This window comes from Larus michahellis, chromosome 7 (genome assembly GCF_964199755.1).
Source record: "Larus michahellis chromosome 7, bLarMic1.1, whole genome shotgun sequence".
NCBI lineage: Eukaryota > Metazoa > Chordata > Aves > Charadriiformes > Laridae > Larus > Larus michahellis.
Window position 1 is genome coordinate 32,538,141 of NC_133902.1, and position 14,812 is coordinate 32,552,952.

General features: G+C 35.3%; 1 protein-coding gene across 9 annotated transcripts in view; it reads left to right on the forward strand.

Moving 5' to 3' along the window:
• The window catches only part of SESTD1 (SEC14 and spectrin domain containing 1), a 58,085-nt gene that overhangs the window by 8,135 nt on the left and 35,138 nt on the right, over positions 1–14,812 (forward strand). For all 9 annotated transcript variants that reach the window (XM_074593432.1, XM_074593439.1, XM_074593430.1 and 6 more), the window contains 3 exons: positions 4,323–4,402; positions 10,391–10,499; positions 14,005–14,095. In XM_074593432.1, the coding sequence (XP_074449533.1) occupies positions 4,348–4,402; positions 10,391–10,499; positions 14,005–14,095 (255 nt within the window). In that variant the 5' untranslated portion in view covers positions 4,323–4,347. The remainder of the gene's footprint in view (positions 1–4,322; positions 4,403–10,390; positions 10,500–14,004; positions 14,096–14,812) is intronic.

Consider the following 14,812-nt stretch of genomic DNA (forward strand, 5'->3'; position numbering starts at 1 on the left):
TGTGTTTTGCACACGGATTTTATTTCTGTGTGGGACAGATGAACTTTTTCTTTAGCTGATCCAGGGAAAGCATAGGATAAAGTTTTGTGGGTTGAAGTTAGCATCTGAAAAAATTTATATGCTGGCTTCAGGGAACAAAGCTGTTAATTTTTAAGGTCTGCAATTCAGAAGTTGATTTTTAAAAGAATTTAATCCTATATGATGGAGGCTTTTTTTTTTTTTTCCCAGTACTTCAGAATGTCTATTGTTATTTATGCTTTTGTTTGTGCCTGGACTTGCAAGCTGCAACAGTTTTGAATGTGGCTGCCCATCTGCTTCTTGGTTATTTATAGGCAGATCAGTGGAGTTTCTTCTAATCTCTCAAGTCTTCAAAAACATTAATGAATTAAACATCACAATACTCTTGTAAAAGGGAGTTAAATGGAGGGACTGAATGAAGACTAAAAGGGATAAATGACTTGCTGAAAGCCATATGTATATTTCATAGCAGAACAAGGAATAGAAACCAGATTTTTTTTTTCCCTGACTTTTAGTCCTGTGGTTAACAGACCAGCTATGGTGTCTTGCTTGACACATAATGAGGGAATGAAGAAAGTGCTCATTCTTGAAAACTTGCAATAGATGCTTGTGAACAGAGTAATCTGTTTAAAGACCTTGCACCGTGTACTGAGAGTACTAAATGTTTCAGGTCTAATGAATTTGAGTAAGCATGTTTATATTAATTCTCATTGAGCCTGAATTCATTCTGGTTGTTGATGGTTTTGACCAGTGTTTCTCACTGGGTTGCTTAGAAGGAAAACACCTGTTACTCGCAGGGCAGCTTCTCCATAACATCTTTAGGGTATCTTACTTCCAGTCATCTGGTCACTGCAAGTCCATCAACTTCTCCCTCTGCCCTCTCTCTTTAATAGACTTTTTAAATAGTTTTAAGCAGTATTTGAACATTGGTTCTTATTTAATTTTTTTAATTAAACTGAAGATGTGTAGCAGAAAGTGTAGCTGATATTCTTCATTCATCAGAAGTTATACACTCTTATGCTAAATTACACATAGTTCTTACTGTGTTTGGGTTTTGTGGCTTTTTAGTTTTTTTTTAAAGAACTTTTAGATTTTTAAACTCTGTCAAGTAAAACAATGAAACTTAACAGTTTTTCCAGAGCCAAGAAATTATATGGGATGGAGCCTACCAAGCTGTGATTTGATTTCATGTTGGAGTGCAGCCTGAAATACTGTTTGCATTTTCATCTGTTCTGTAATATTTTTTTTTTACTATTTGTTTACTGTCTCCCCAGCCTCCCCCTAATGTATATCTATTTCATTTAAGTTTGTATTTAAGAGAATTTTCTCCATGAGTAGTATTAATTTCTGCTTGGTGGGGAGTGGGGTTAGATGACTTTTCTATTTCACTGGAACACCTTTCAAATATTTAGGTTTTAAATAACAATATTATGTGGATTTAGTCTTTTCACTTTTCTGTGGAAATCTTCAAAAGAATGAACACGTTATTGGAGATTAACATTGCTGTGTTGATTTAAAAACCCGAAAGCCCAGGTCATTCTAAACAAGTTCAGTGGGCTTCTTCAATATAGTTCTTTTATTTAGCATGTTTCCTGTATACACAAGTTTTACAATTTGGCATATGGTATTTTAATTGGCAAAGTGGTTTGCAGGTGGGCATGCAGCACTCCAGATTGTTTCTGAAATTCAGCAAACGCATTTAACCTCTTTAACTTGTTTCATATCTGTAAAATTTGAGCATATAAATTTTATGTCTTTTGTTTTGGAAGTGACGAAATGCGGCTTCTTGAAGTATTTCACTTTCCGCAAGTGAAATCTGTTCTGTTCAGTGTTCTTGTCTTTCTGTAGCTTTTTTTCTATTTAATGAGTCCAAATGACCTTTTTTTTTTGTTGATGAATAGACACTGGATCTGTTTGTTTCAGAAAAATAGTGATGCAACATTGACCAACACATCATTCTTTCCTCATTCTGAATTGAGACCTTGATGGCTAATTTAAGAGCCTGTCACTTTTTCTACCTCCAAACAAGTTAAAAAGACTTTACATTTTATTTGTAGGTCTAAATATATTTATATCTGCTTTTTAGCAGTGTACCTTTTTAAAAACACCTTTGATAGCTCCCAGTGGTAAGTAGACGCCAGCTCGCTTGAAATTGTTTCACTTTCCAATATTAAAAAAAAGACATTTAGTTTAATTCACCCTGAGATTCTCTGGAATGTTAAAGCTAGAGAAGGAAGTTAAGCCTTATTTTTAAATCTGAAGACTCTTTTTCTGGTATGTTCTGATAATGTGCTCTGGTGAGAGTTTTATTCTGGATGGAGCACATCAAAGGTCTCGCAGAAGAGAGGTAATTGAAAACTTCAGGAGTTTCTGGAACAAAGGCTAGGTGTTTGAAATTATCGGCAATTGTTCTGACTCACCTCCCTCCACTCAGAATGAACAGAATGCTTCCTTTGGTTCCAGGAAATACTGAACAAAAGAACTATTCTGATCCATGGACAGTGCCACTGCTGTGGCAGAAAGCCAGGCAGTGCTTTCATATCAAATAAATTGGTCTTTTCACAACAGCAAAGAAACATGCTCCCTAGAGTCGTAAGTTGATGCAAACTTTTGTTCATATGTGAAAGTATGAAGATAATCAAGTGTGTGTATAGGTTTGGGCTTTCTTCATTGATTGTAATAATGAGCCATTCGTAATAATTTTGAAATATAACTGGGGGAGGAAAGGGGAAAAATCATTACCAGGTACATGTTCTATGTCTTAAGAAAAAAGAATACTAACAAAGTTAAATAGCTTGCACAGGGTGGTTTGAGTGTGGTATTTGAGACAAATATGACCCCCTGAGTCACTCTCAAGTTTTGTGTTTTATCTAAAAAATAATGTACAAATTTTTGTCTGAAGCACACAGGAAGCTTTAATAGCATGCTTAGTTGAGTAATTGTTTTAAGTGCAAGCTGTCTTGGGAATCAGTTTCCTGAAGGAACTGAAACTTGTTTGTTTCCTTCTGTAATAGGGGAAACATGTATTTTATATATTTGACAAAAATGGCACTTAAATATAGATGTTTTGGGATAAGGGATGGGAAAGAACATTGTGAAGCATTATGCATTGGACAGAGAGGGACAGTAAAAAGTTGTTGAAATGTTATTTCTGTTTCATAATAAAAATAATCATTCTGCTTTTTTTGTTTGTAATGAAGCTCATAGTTTTAACAAGAAAAGAAATACTTATTTTGTTTTACCTCAGTCTCTATTTGGAGTTATCTGTGTTGTGTTGTTCTGTTTGTGTTTTTTTCTTTGAGATCATTTATAGTTTTGATTCAGCTAACGTGCCCCCCACCCCTGAGGAAAGAAAGCTCTATTTGTGTGCATGAATGCTAAAGTATACAGATAGAGAACTCCAGGTTGCAGTCTGAAGCCCTGTGCCTGGAATTTAAGGGGAAAAAAAACATTTTTTTTACTCTGGTTTTTACTTTGACTGGATACAGGTGCATATCTTGATTTGCGTATTTCTGTGCAGAATTAGGGTTTTTTTTATTATGGATTGATTTATGCAAGTATGACCTTGGAAGGACTTATAAGCAGATGCCAGCTGGCACTTTGTGTAGGCTGTAAGAGAAGGTTGCAGTTCAAGCATCCTGTTGATTTGTCAATGAAACACAGGAGCTTAATCACAGTGAATTGCAGTTCATAATGCAATAAAAATGGGATGAGAGTAAGAAGTGATTTGAGACAACAGGAGCAGAAGCATGTCCAGCTATGGGTTAGATGTACTTATTCTGGCTGTTCATGTTTTTGCTTTAATTGAAGACCAACTGATGGCAGGGTAATGGCAGTGTCCTGACGTAAATGCAACATAACTTATTTAAATAATTATTATATCCCTGGTAATATGAGACAGACTATGCAAAAGTGCAGTTTTATTTACACTTATTTCACACCTGAATTGACCAAGCAAACAAATGATCTACCTGTAAATTAATTGTAGTTTAATGGGGTTGGGAAATAGGCCTTTTTATATAAATTATCTCAGTGTCTTTGGTTGGGATTCTTCTTTGACCTTTTTTATTTATTTATATTTTAATTTTTTTGATGATGAGTGGGGAAAAAAATCTTTAATTAAAGATTGACATGGAAAAATGCGTATGATATGTTTTTTCTTCAGTTTTTATAATACTTTGAATTTTGGTTAGTGTTCTGTGCTTCCTTCAGAAGAGCACAGAAGTCTTTTGACTAGTACTCATTCTAGTGAAACATTGTAATTGATTTCCCATGCTTGACAGCTTTAACTTCTTGTGTTTCAGAGCTGTGAAAATTGTCTGAAGTAGAATGGAAGCTTCAGTAATATTACCCATTCTGAAGAAAAAATTGGCTTTTCTTTCAGGTACGGTTTCTGTTTTCCTCAATTGGTTCCTCCCCGCACAATTTGGATGGGACTTTTGGGTTGGTTATTTGTGTTTGCTGGATGTATTTAACAGAAATACATTGTTGGTTAGCACTTTGTCATATTTCAAAAGAATCTCTGAAACTTTTAATCCAAGCTATTGCTCTTGGCATTTAGCACTTGTTTTTGCTGTAGGCTGTAACTCAACCCACAAAGTTGATGTCATGAATTTTCAGTCCATATATAAAAGAATGAAGATTTAGCAGACATCCAAGAATAATCCTTTCTGTTTGTGTTGGTTTTTTTTAATGTGGTTCTAGAAATACGGAGTGAATATTTTTGAGATTTTCTTTAGAAAGTTTTTCCTTCCTTTTCACTCTGGTCTTTTCTCCAACATATAAATGGATAGAAGCAGAATTAGCTGTGCATTGCGACATTTTGATTATTGCCAAGTAGTTAATTCAGGCAAGGCTGGAATTTATTGTATTTATTAAAACTTCGTGACTCTTAGGTTGAAGGTAACTTTCTCTCCTCCCCATGGCAGAGAAAAACAAAAAGGAATACTTAAAATGATGAATGACATTCTCTTGCTGATTTCACTGCTGCCGTAGATAGTTGTGTTAGTTCTTGCCGTTTGATTGTCTACTCTAGGGTAGATAGAAAACTTGCAGAACACTTCTCAACTTCACAAATTGACAAGTGTTGCCATAAACAAATACCTGTCTGGTTTAATTTATTTTAGGTAGGGTAGTTTAGCCTGCTCTCCAGTCACTTGAGAAATGAAACCTGTTCCTCTGTTAACAGAATTTGTTTTGCTTTGAGTTTGTCCACTTTCCCCAGCGATTGCAAACCAAACAATTCCTATTTTAAAACAAACAAGCCCCACCCCCAAAAAAACCCAAACAAACAAAAAAACCAAACAAAAAAAAACCCAAACCAACTTCAACTTACATTAAAGCCTGGGACAGTGGGCAATTTATTCCATAGTATTAGCGGGTGCATAGTATGTTGGTTGTTCAGCATTATACCACAAGGGGAAGTTCTCATTAACTGGAGTGCATTTTCAGTTTGCTATTAAAGCTGCCTGATCCGTTTTGAAATATAGATGTTCTTAGTGGAAAGTAATTTATTGAGTGGCAGTTTAAATGCTAGGAACCTTTTTGAACCTACATATTTCTAAGTAGGCTTGACCTTTTTTTAAATTGTGTAGTATTAATGGAATGGGTACTTTAATTTAATGAATGGTAAAGATTCATGCAGTAGCTATTTTAAGCATTCTTCAGTGTAAGTAAAGGAACCCAACAGAGAAATCAGTTTAAAGCAATTTTATTCCATATAGTTCCATAAATAAAAACATACTAATGATTAAAAACAAATAATGAGAGAAATAATATTTTAGGAAAACATTATCCAGTGTTTCCATGTTGAAGTCTCTTGTCATTTTTTGAGTTAAATTGGTACAAATAACATTGGCCCTGCCTTCTCTTTCTGGAAGGAAGACAGAGTGGTTCCTAATGGAGCAGTGTCTCCTCAGATTTGGAATCCATGGCTGTGTAGCTTCCATGTTGGTAGGTCATTACAAGTAGCGGGGGAAGAAAAGGCAAGCTATTGACTTAGCAAAAAACCTGAACAACCACTTTGATATAAAATGAATTAAAAAATTCTGAGTTACACTTCTGAGTTACAACATACATCAAGTTAATTTCCCCTGATTTTATTTGTCAGGTTTAATTCTAAGCCTAAAGATTCTGATAGTCTGAGTGTAGTGCTTTTTTGTAAGAGAAGGTGGAGTTTGCTATGTCTAAAATCACAATGCGATTGGGTTTCTTTCACTAAGCATTGTATTCTAAGGTGGTGGCAAATATTTATATGATTTTTAATTTTTAGAAAGGAGTTACAAATAATACAACCAAGATCAAAGAACAGCTTGCTTTACTGTTCAATTAAATAATTCTTATCGTTTAGTGTGTTAGCATTGGAAAATGTTAGACTACATCCATGATTGCTGTCTCTTCTTAACTGGTAACTTTAGGTAATATACCTTTAAAGCCACATTCCGTTTTTTTCAATATTTCCTTTAAAAACACAGTTTTGAGTTAAAATGATTCTTAGATGGATAAAGATATACCAGTTATCTCTTACATAAATGACTGGCCATCATTTTTCACTCCTCCCTTGTTCTCTTTCGGTGCTATGGCAGGTTGCCAGAATATTTACCTGATCTGTATATACTTCAGTGCAAGAAAGCTGCGCAAAAATCACAGTGCAGGCAGAATACAGATGTTTGAATATTTTTCTAGTAATGTTTACCAGCTGGGGGGAAAACCCTTCAGTTGTTACAAGAGATGACTTGTCATGAAACTGAATAATTTAGATAATTTTGTGAAATGTCAAGAGATTATAGTTTTTGGGTTTGGTTTGTGGTTTTTTTTTTTTTAGTCAGTTCAGCGAATGCTGTTTAAATTCGGGTATCTGGTGTGTATCTAGTATCTTGCATGAGTGGGCTTCAAGTGCCGATTTTAAACTTTCATTAGTTAGACCACGTTCAACACTGGAGTGTTTCAAGTCTGCGTAAACAAAACATGAACTACTATCGATACCGTTAATAGTAAACTACTTTTGTGGGGACTGGTGTTTGTCTGTCTTGTGAATCTATAAGTACCTTAGAACAGAACAAGTCCCTTCCAGTTATGAATCAGTTACGGTAAGACTAACTTGCTATAAATGCAAGAAGAAAATGTGCTTTACTGCGAACCGTTCCTTCCCCAGCCATGTATATATTCATTAAAATGAACAACTTCAGTACTCCACTCATGAGTTCATGGGTAGGGAAGGAGAAGAAGTGTTAGATACAGTTCTTAAAAATTTATTATCTAATAGAGTCCTGAGCTACTGCCATGGCTCATGGAGTTTTGGACCCTGGAAGGTTCAAGGTGACCATTCTACTGTTCCCTGTAGAAATACCTTCATAACCTCTTGTGTTCTTATTTTTCCTATTGCAGGATCATTCAGTTTGATCACCAAATTCTGTCCAGTCTGTTTTAAATTTTTATTACTTGTGGCAGTGTTTTCTTGCTTCTCTGCTGCAGTCATTTTTCATCATTCCTCCATTTTAAAACATGTAACCCATTTTTGAACTTGGCTATCGCGAATTTTAGTTTCAATGACTTTTTTTCTATATTCATAAAAACTGCTACCATCCTTTCTCTGAGGATTTCCTTACGGATGAAGAAAGACCAAATGATGGCTGACCACTTAAGGAAAGGCTTCTTTGTTCATTTTTAATGTTTTATTCTTGTTGAGAGATAGTAGCTAACAAGCTACCATTGGATCAATATGGCTTCTGAATTATTTTACATCCACAAACTTACAATTTTCCTCTTATTTGTTGGATTTAATGTGTACTCACTAAGCAGTGTAGCAAGTGGAGAGCAATCCTTTTTTCACTGCAAGTGTACAGATGAGAACAAATGTCCAATTTTTAAAGCATTGAGATATTTTTTTTCCTTCCTTTTTTATCCCACTTCCCCAAGCCAATTCTCAGGCTCTCTGCCATTCAGAAACAGGGAAGGGTGGACAATCTGTAAATAACTGTTGCTTTAAACTGTGACTCCCTCTTAGTTTCCGTGGAAAGGATCTACCCATTTGTCCTTTCTCATATAGCTCCGCTCTTGAATTAAAGAATGTTTAGAAATATAGTAATTAAAAAGTGCATTGCTGTTTTCCAGCAACAATTGTCCCCCAAAAAAGAGAAAGGGAGGGGAACACAGCTATTGCAATGGACCACTTAAAGCAGTAGGTCCTTTATGAAGATGTGAAAAATATGTGTGTATTGGTGGATCTTTAATATTCTTTGAGGAGTTTGCACAGCTTTGGAAACAAGGAAGAAAAACCTATTTCAATTAAGATGCCAACGTATGTTGTGTAAACGGTGTTTTTCCATTATCTTGCCTGCATCTCTAATGGATGGGGGGAGTTCTTAACAAATTATGTCAATGTACATGTATGCATCTGCAAGCATTACTGTGCTGTGCTCATGCGCTTTGTCTTATTCCTCCACAGCTGTTACTATTTTGTAAAAAGTTGTTCTTACTGATTAGATAGAACTTCAGTTCTACCAATATTAAGTAAATTTATGAAGCAAAAGCATGATTTAATGGCTTTAACCATGTGAATAAAACACTTATTTTGAGAATAAAGATGATCTTTCTCAAGTTATGGAAATTTACTTTGCTTCTTTTTCACCCCAAATAAAGCTGAGATTATCATTATCTTTGTATGGTTTTTTAAAATGTGGAAAAAATTGTTTAGTAATTGCCTCCTACGTGTACTTAAATGGCTCTGATATATATAATTTTAATAGAAATTAGCTAATATGTTAAAACTTTTTTTAAAAAACAATATTGAATAAAATGGAAAAGGCTTTCGGCTACTCCAGATTGTGGAAAAGTTACTTTGAAACTGGTTTAATGTAGAGATGGGTATTAGTTTAAAAAAAAAATACTCAAGAATTAAAAAAAAAAAAACAAACCACTCTCAGACTTAAAGAAGACTGAAGTTGTGATTTAATAAGCTGTAAAGTGAAGCACTATATCTTTCTGGAGTATGTTTTGATTTGTTAATGTTCTTCACTTCATGTGCAAATTCCCATACATACTTCTGTTCCTCCCCACCACCAAAAAAGCAACCAAAATATTTGACCGCGTTTTGAAAGAAAGATTTATTTTCCTTCTGCTGGTTATAGACATTGAAAGATTCAAGGGCAGAGAGAAAAAAAAAAACAAAAAACAACAAAGGTGGTTTGCTCAAAACAGTGAATACATGAACTAGATGAGTTGCTCCAAATTAAGTGGAAAGATGTGTTACAGCTACCTTTGCTCCTTTTACTTAATCCTCTGATGCATTAACAGCCATATAGGGGCAGATGTCTTGGTCTCAAGGCCTTCTGCCTTCAAAGCATCACCAGTGATGCTGTATCACCCAGTACTTGGAGATGTGATAATAGAAGTCAGCTGCTCACCTGATTTCCTTCACCCTACAGCACTGGCTGATTGACTCTTTCAGGGAGCTGTGTCAGTATTTATTTTTCTTGTGATCTTGTTGTATTCAGTGAATTTGGCTTTAGTTCCAATTTAAGCTATGAGTAAGAACCTCGTCCAAATCCATTGTGGTTACTGCTTCATACCTGTTTGACTTAAGTCAATCTTTTAAAAAAGAAACTACCTTTCCAGAAACTTTCTTGAGAGTCTGTGTAGTCAAAACCAACCCCAGTTTTAGAACAGTCTCCTGAAATGCAGCACGTCAGCATCACCTCACACTTGATCTTACTGCATCTCATAATGGACATATAAATGTGAGGCCAGCTCTTTAAATATTTTTGTTACTAATACTCTTTATGTAACTTTTACCACAAGGGTTTGAAAATGCATATGAAGATTAAAGCAACTCATTGGAAATATTGGTCTTAATTGTAAGGTGACTCTTAAGTGTTTTTAAGTAAGTCTGGAAATCTTATGTGTTTGATGAATGAACCTACCAATTTAGAGTATGTGCCATGAGCAGCCTGTGTGGTATAAGATCCTCCTTTGTGTAGTCCAGGTTTCTGGGAGGTGTTGTGTTCCAGTTGGAGCTGCTGGGAACATGCTCACCTTGGAAGCTTCCTAGGTTTCTGACGGACTGGTAATATACTTTTTAACAAGTTAATCTAGATATGCAAAAATAACGTTTCCAGAAATCTTGATTTGTGTTGTTTATGTTGAAAGTACTAGAGGAAAGACTATGACAGCTCCAGATGTGGTCTGTGCTCTGAAGCCTTGGCGATGCCTTAAATATCAATATGGTGAATGAATCCTCGCAACTGAGAGGTGAAATGTCAGTTGTGATTTGTGCAGTAAACTTAAAGGTTACTTTTATGACGTAGCTACAAAATATTTCTTTTACCTTAATGCCATCACATTACCCTTCTAATGACTTTTTCCCCCAAAATAGGAGGGAAGGACAGAAGAAGTGGCCTCATTCTGACAATTCCATTATGCCTTGAACAGACGAGTATGGACGAGCTGAGTGTCACACTAGACTACCTTCTGAGTATCCCAAGGTGATTTCAAAGGCATCCTCTTCAGGGCTGCCTTCTTTTCCAGTGGTGGAAAGGATCTTTTTATTGGTTTTTCTTTTTGCCTTTCAGCACCAAATGGATTTTACATAAATGTTTGTTTGAAATATAATACTGTCTGATGGAATTAGAAATATACATCCCAATAAACTAAGGGATATCTGCTAAGCCTCGCATATCTCCTTTTATTCTGTATATCTGGCTTTGGCTTTTTTTGTCTTGTGTATTTCTTCACTCCTTTCTTGTGATATCTTTGGTAATTTCGTTTTAATGACAGTGCACTTAAATTACTATGTAAATTAATGAGCCATTCTAATGAAACTCCTAAGCTTGCAAAGGTAGTATAGCCCAAAGTGAAAAAAAAAAACTCCTCTCTTTCTTTGCTACGTGCCTAATCTTCATAGCTTGTAGTGCCTAAGTGTGCACTGAGTCTTAAAACATACGAAGCTTTACTGAACTTAATGAGCAACTCAAATATTTAAAATTAAGATACGGCTTAAATGTGCTGAATGACAACTGGAGTATACTGTCATCCAGACCTTGCTGTAAAATCATTGTTGATTAAGTTCTGCACATGTAACCTTGCAAGCTTGTAGTGACAGTGCTTGGTCCTAGCTTAGTTAACTGCGTTTTTTTCTTAAGATCCAGAGATCGATCTTTATCAGAGCTTTGTTTTTTTCTCTTGTGCCACTGATTTAAAAAGGAAAGAAGCCTTTCAGATAAATCCTTGCTTTTGTATCCCTTTAAGTTCCTCTTCTGGAAACAGAGGAATAATGGCATAACTAAAGACTGTTTTCTGTACTTTGCTTATTAGTATCTATATGTGTTTTTAAAACACAATTAAATGAAACAATTTTTTTGTAGTTAAGGCTGTTTAAAAAATTCTGAGGGGGGAGAGAGAAGCAAAGAATAAATTCAGGTTGCTTACAAGTAAAACATCAATAGGTATATGAGTATATTGCACAACATTTTAAGTCATGGAAGTTTTGGGGTTTTTCAAACAGCTTGTTGTCTTTTGTAAAGTGATGAAAATCCCCAATGTTCATCCACGCAAGTCATCTTATTGAGTTAAGGACTTGGCCATATTTATGGAACAGATGCAGGCATTGTTCTAGCAAGGATTAATTGTTCCGCAGTCTCCTCCTGATGTATGTTTTTACATATATTAGTATAAAAATAACTCTCTGAAAATTCAATCAAAGTAGTCTTTGTACTCCATGCAAACTGGGAAATCTGTTTGCAAGCAGAGTTCAGTGTTCCCACATCTAAGTTGTATTTGTCAGTTGTGGAAAAAATGTCCTCTCTTTTATGGTGGCAGTATGGAAAAATCATTGTCATTTTTGTTTGCATCTTGTTTTTTAGTGGGAAATGCAAACTTTTTGGCCTAAGCTTGTCTTTTTTGTTCTGGAAAGAATTGCTGAACAGTGTGTGAAAAAAAGGAGCGGTGTGGGGAGGGATGTTGTCCCAAACGCAGATAGCTGTCCAAGAAACATTAATGTTACTCTTTTTTCCCACGTTCTATGTGTAAGGTAACCTAACATGGTTAACTTTTAATTCAGTTGTGTGTGACATATGTTGTAACTGTTTTGAAATATGCATTCTAGTGTTGATGGATAGCTGTGTCCAAAATTTAAGAGGCATAACTCTTTATAGTGTCCTGGGTAAAATTTCTTTGGGGAGTGTGTGTGTGTAAAGCTTTCCTAAAACTAAAGACAACTTATTCCTAGCATTTAAGTCTACTGTTACACCTTTCTTTGATGCTATTTTAAATTCTTGGATTCTGAAGAGGCCTGTCCAGAATCCAAGAAAAATAAAAATGGCAATGTTATGCTATTGTCTGTGTGTAGTAAAGTTTCCTTCTTTTGTTGTATACTCTGTATTGTGGCTCAAATCACCGTGTGGGTTTTTTTTTGTTGTTTGTTATATTTTTTTATTTGAACTTTCATACAAACAGTTCTGTTTGTGTTGACTGAACTTTTCAGAAGTGGTAGCTCCCTTCTGAATTTGGTTGTTTCTTTGGATGTTTTGGTTTTTTAATAGGTTTAGTAGTAGAGAAGGGCAGATGCTGATACTGCTAGTTTCCAGTGAACCTAAGGACTTGTCTCAAGATGCTATAGTAATACTATTCATCTTATTCTTAAAAGTAGTGGTAGTGTGCTTTTTGAGTTCATTCTGATTAAACATTGCATGCATAAAGCCTGAATGTTCACAGTGCTTCCAGAAAAATCATGTGTGTGATCTTAGAAGTTCCTTAAAACCAAAAGCAGGTATGGAGCAGCAGCCAACTTTGTAATTATTTTTTCCTAAATAGACTAGTAAGGTGCCTTTTTTCCCTTTCTTTAAATTGCAAGATAAATTTGCCTTCCACCCATACCTGATGAAGCTCAGCTTAAACATGAAATAAATAAAAGTTACAATTTTCATAGTGAAACATAATGCCTACAGTTACCTGCAAGTTGCTTTGTTTTTTGTAAGCTGAAGAGATCACAGACATGGCTTTGTTTTGTAATTCCAGATTTGGGTGCTAAAGATGACATAGTGCTTTTCTACCTCATGTAAATGTCATGTTTTTTAGTTACTTATAACTTTGCTGGACACAAAAATTTCAACACGAGACATGATATCTAAAGTGGTAATTAATGCTAAAATTGTGGTCTCACTTCCGTGCCCTCTTCTGGCTGCTGCTGTGCTGGTTGTGAGAAGGTAAAGCTTCCCAGCCATTGGCGGTATCCAGAGGTTGCTGCCACCGTTGGGCACTGCCCAGCTGTTGCTGTGAGCGCCTTGTTGCCGGCTTCAGTTAGAAATGAGCTGCAGAGCTCTTGGTGGGAATGCATAGAGTGAGGAAAGTTTTCGCTATTTCCTCCCATTTGGTACTTGAGCAGAAGTACCTTTGAATTTTTGGCTTTGCAGCTAAATATTTGCAGCAGCGTTTTTTTGTTTTTTGTTTGTTTGGTTTTTTTGGGTTTTTTTTTTTGTAGTATACACAGGCTTGAATGTCATTAGAAGAGATGGTGTCAGTCTAAAATACTCTTTCTGGTAGATCCCTATGCAAAGCCTCTGTCCTTGTTAGAGGCTTTTTGTGCACTGCAGTTTCTAGTGCTGCAATTTCTACGTAACTGTATCCTCAAATTGTGTCAATTCACAAGTAATCGTGTGAAAACTGACATCCCTTTCTCTTCCTTATGAAACTGTAAATCAGCCTCTTCTTTCTGAGGATTTTGTGAAGTTTACATCTATGAAACCTTTTCAGACTTGCTAAAGTACAAATAAATGTTGTATTGGAAATACACTTCAGTACTACTGAAAATATGCTTGAGCATTAAAATTGAAAGTTAGTTCTAAATGAGTAAATCTAAGGTTTATAAGATAGTATTTTTATAAGTAAAAAAACTATGTAGTTGTATTTTTAGGTAGAGTTAAAATCAAAGGTCATTGTTATATGACACTTGTTCATGAATTTTATTTTTTCTAAGTGTTTTTCTTCTTTTAGCGAGAAGTGTAAAGCTAGAGGATTTACTGTGATAGTGGATGGCAGAAAATCTCAATGGAACGTGGTAAAGACTGTTGTGTTAATGCTACAGGTAAACAATTTTTTATACATTCATAGTTGCCTAATTATTTTTATAGATGTGAACCCAATAGCTGTCTTGTTGTAGAGGCAGTAATTTCTGTATTGAGAAATAGACAATTTATGGCCTTTTAAAATCACAAAATGTGGTTCTGTGCAGAAAGAAACAATCTGAAAAGCAGATGATACACCTCACTCAAGAGAGGGATAAATTCATTACATGCTGAGAACACACAATTGTAGACCTTATTCTAAAACAGAGTTTTAGTTAAAAGGAAATACAGAAATATGTTCCTGGCATCGTCAGCTGTGAGTAGTAGAAATGTCTGCGCGGCAACAGTTCACACTGAGAGTGCAGCTGAGCGGGTTCTGTTGCAAAGTGCTGTAGTACTTGGTTTCCATTGGAATTGTCTGTAGTTGCATATAATAGTCAATATCACAAATTATATTCTGGATGCTATACAAAGTAGGAGAAAAAAACCCAAACAAGTACTAATTCCCAATTATAGAAATTCATAACAATTTATTATTTTAGCTTTTCAGAACCCTGGAATTACAATAAAGCCTTATTTCTGCTAAACAGTATAGGTTATTTTCTGGTCTTGCTGATCAAAGAAAATACAAGATGCATCACAGAATAGATTAGAGAATTTGGACTACTGCCTTTCTTACTGCACAGATGATTTCTCTGTATCAGGCTTAGATGAAGCCTCAGAAAGTGTGTCGAATA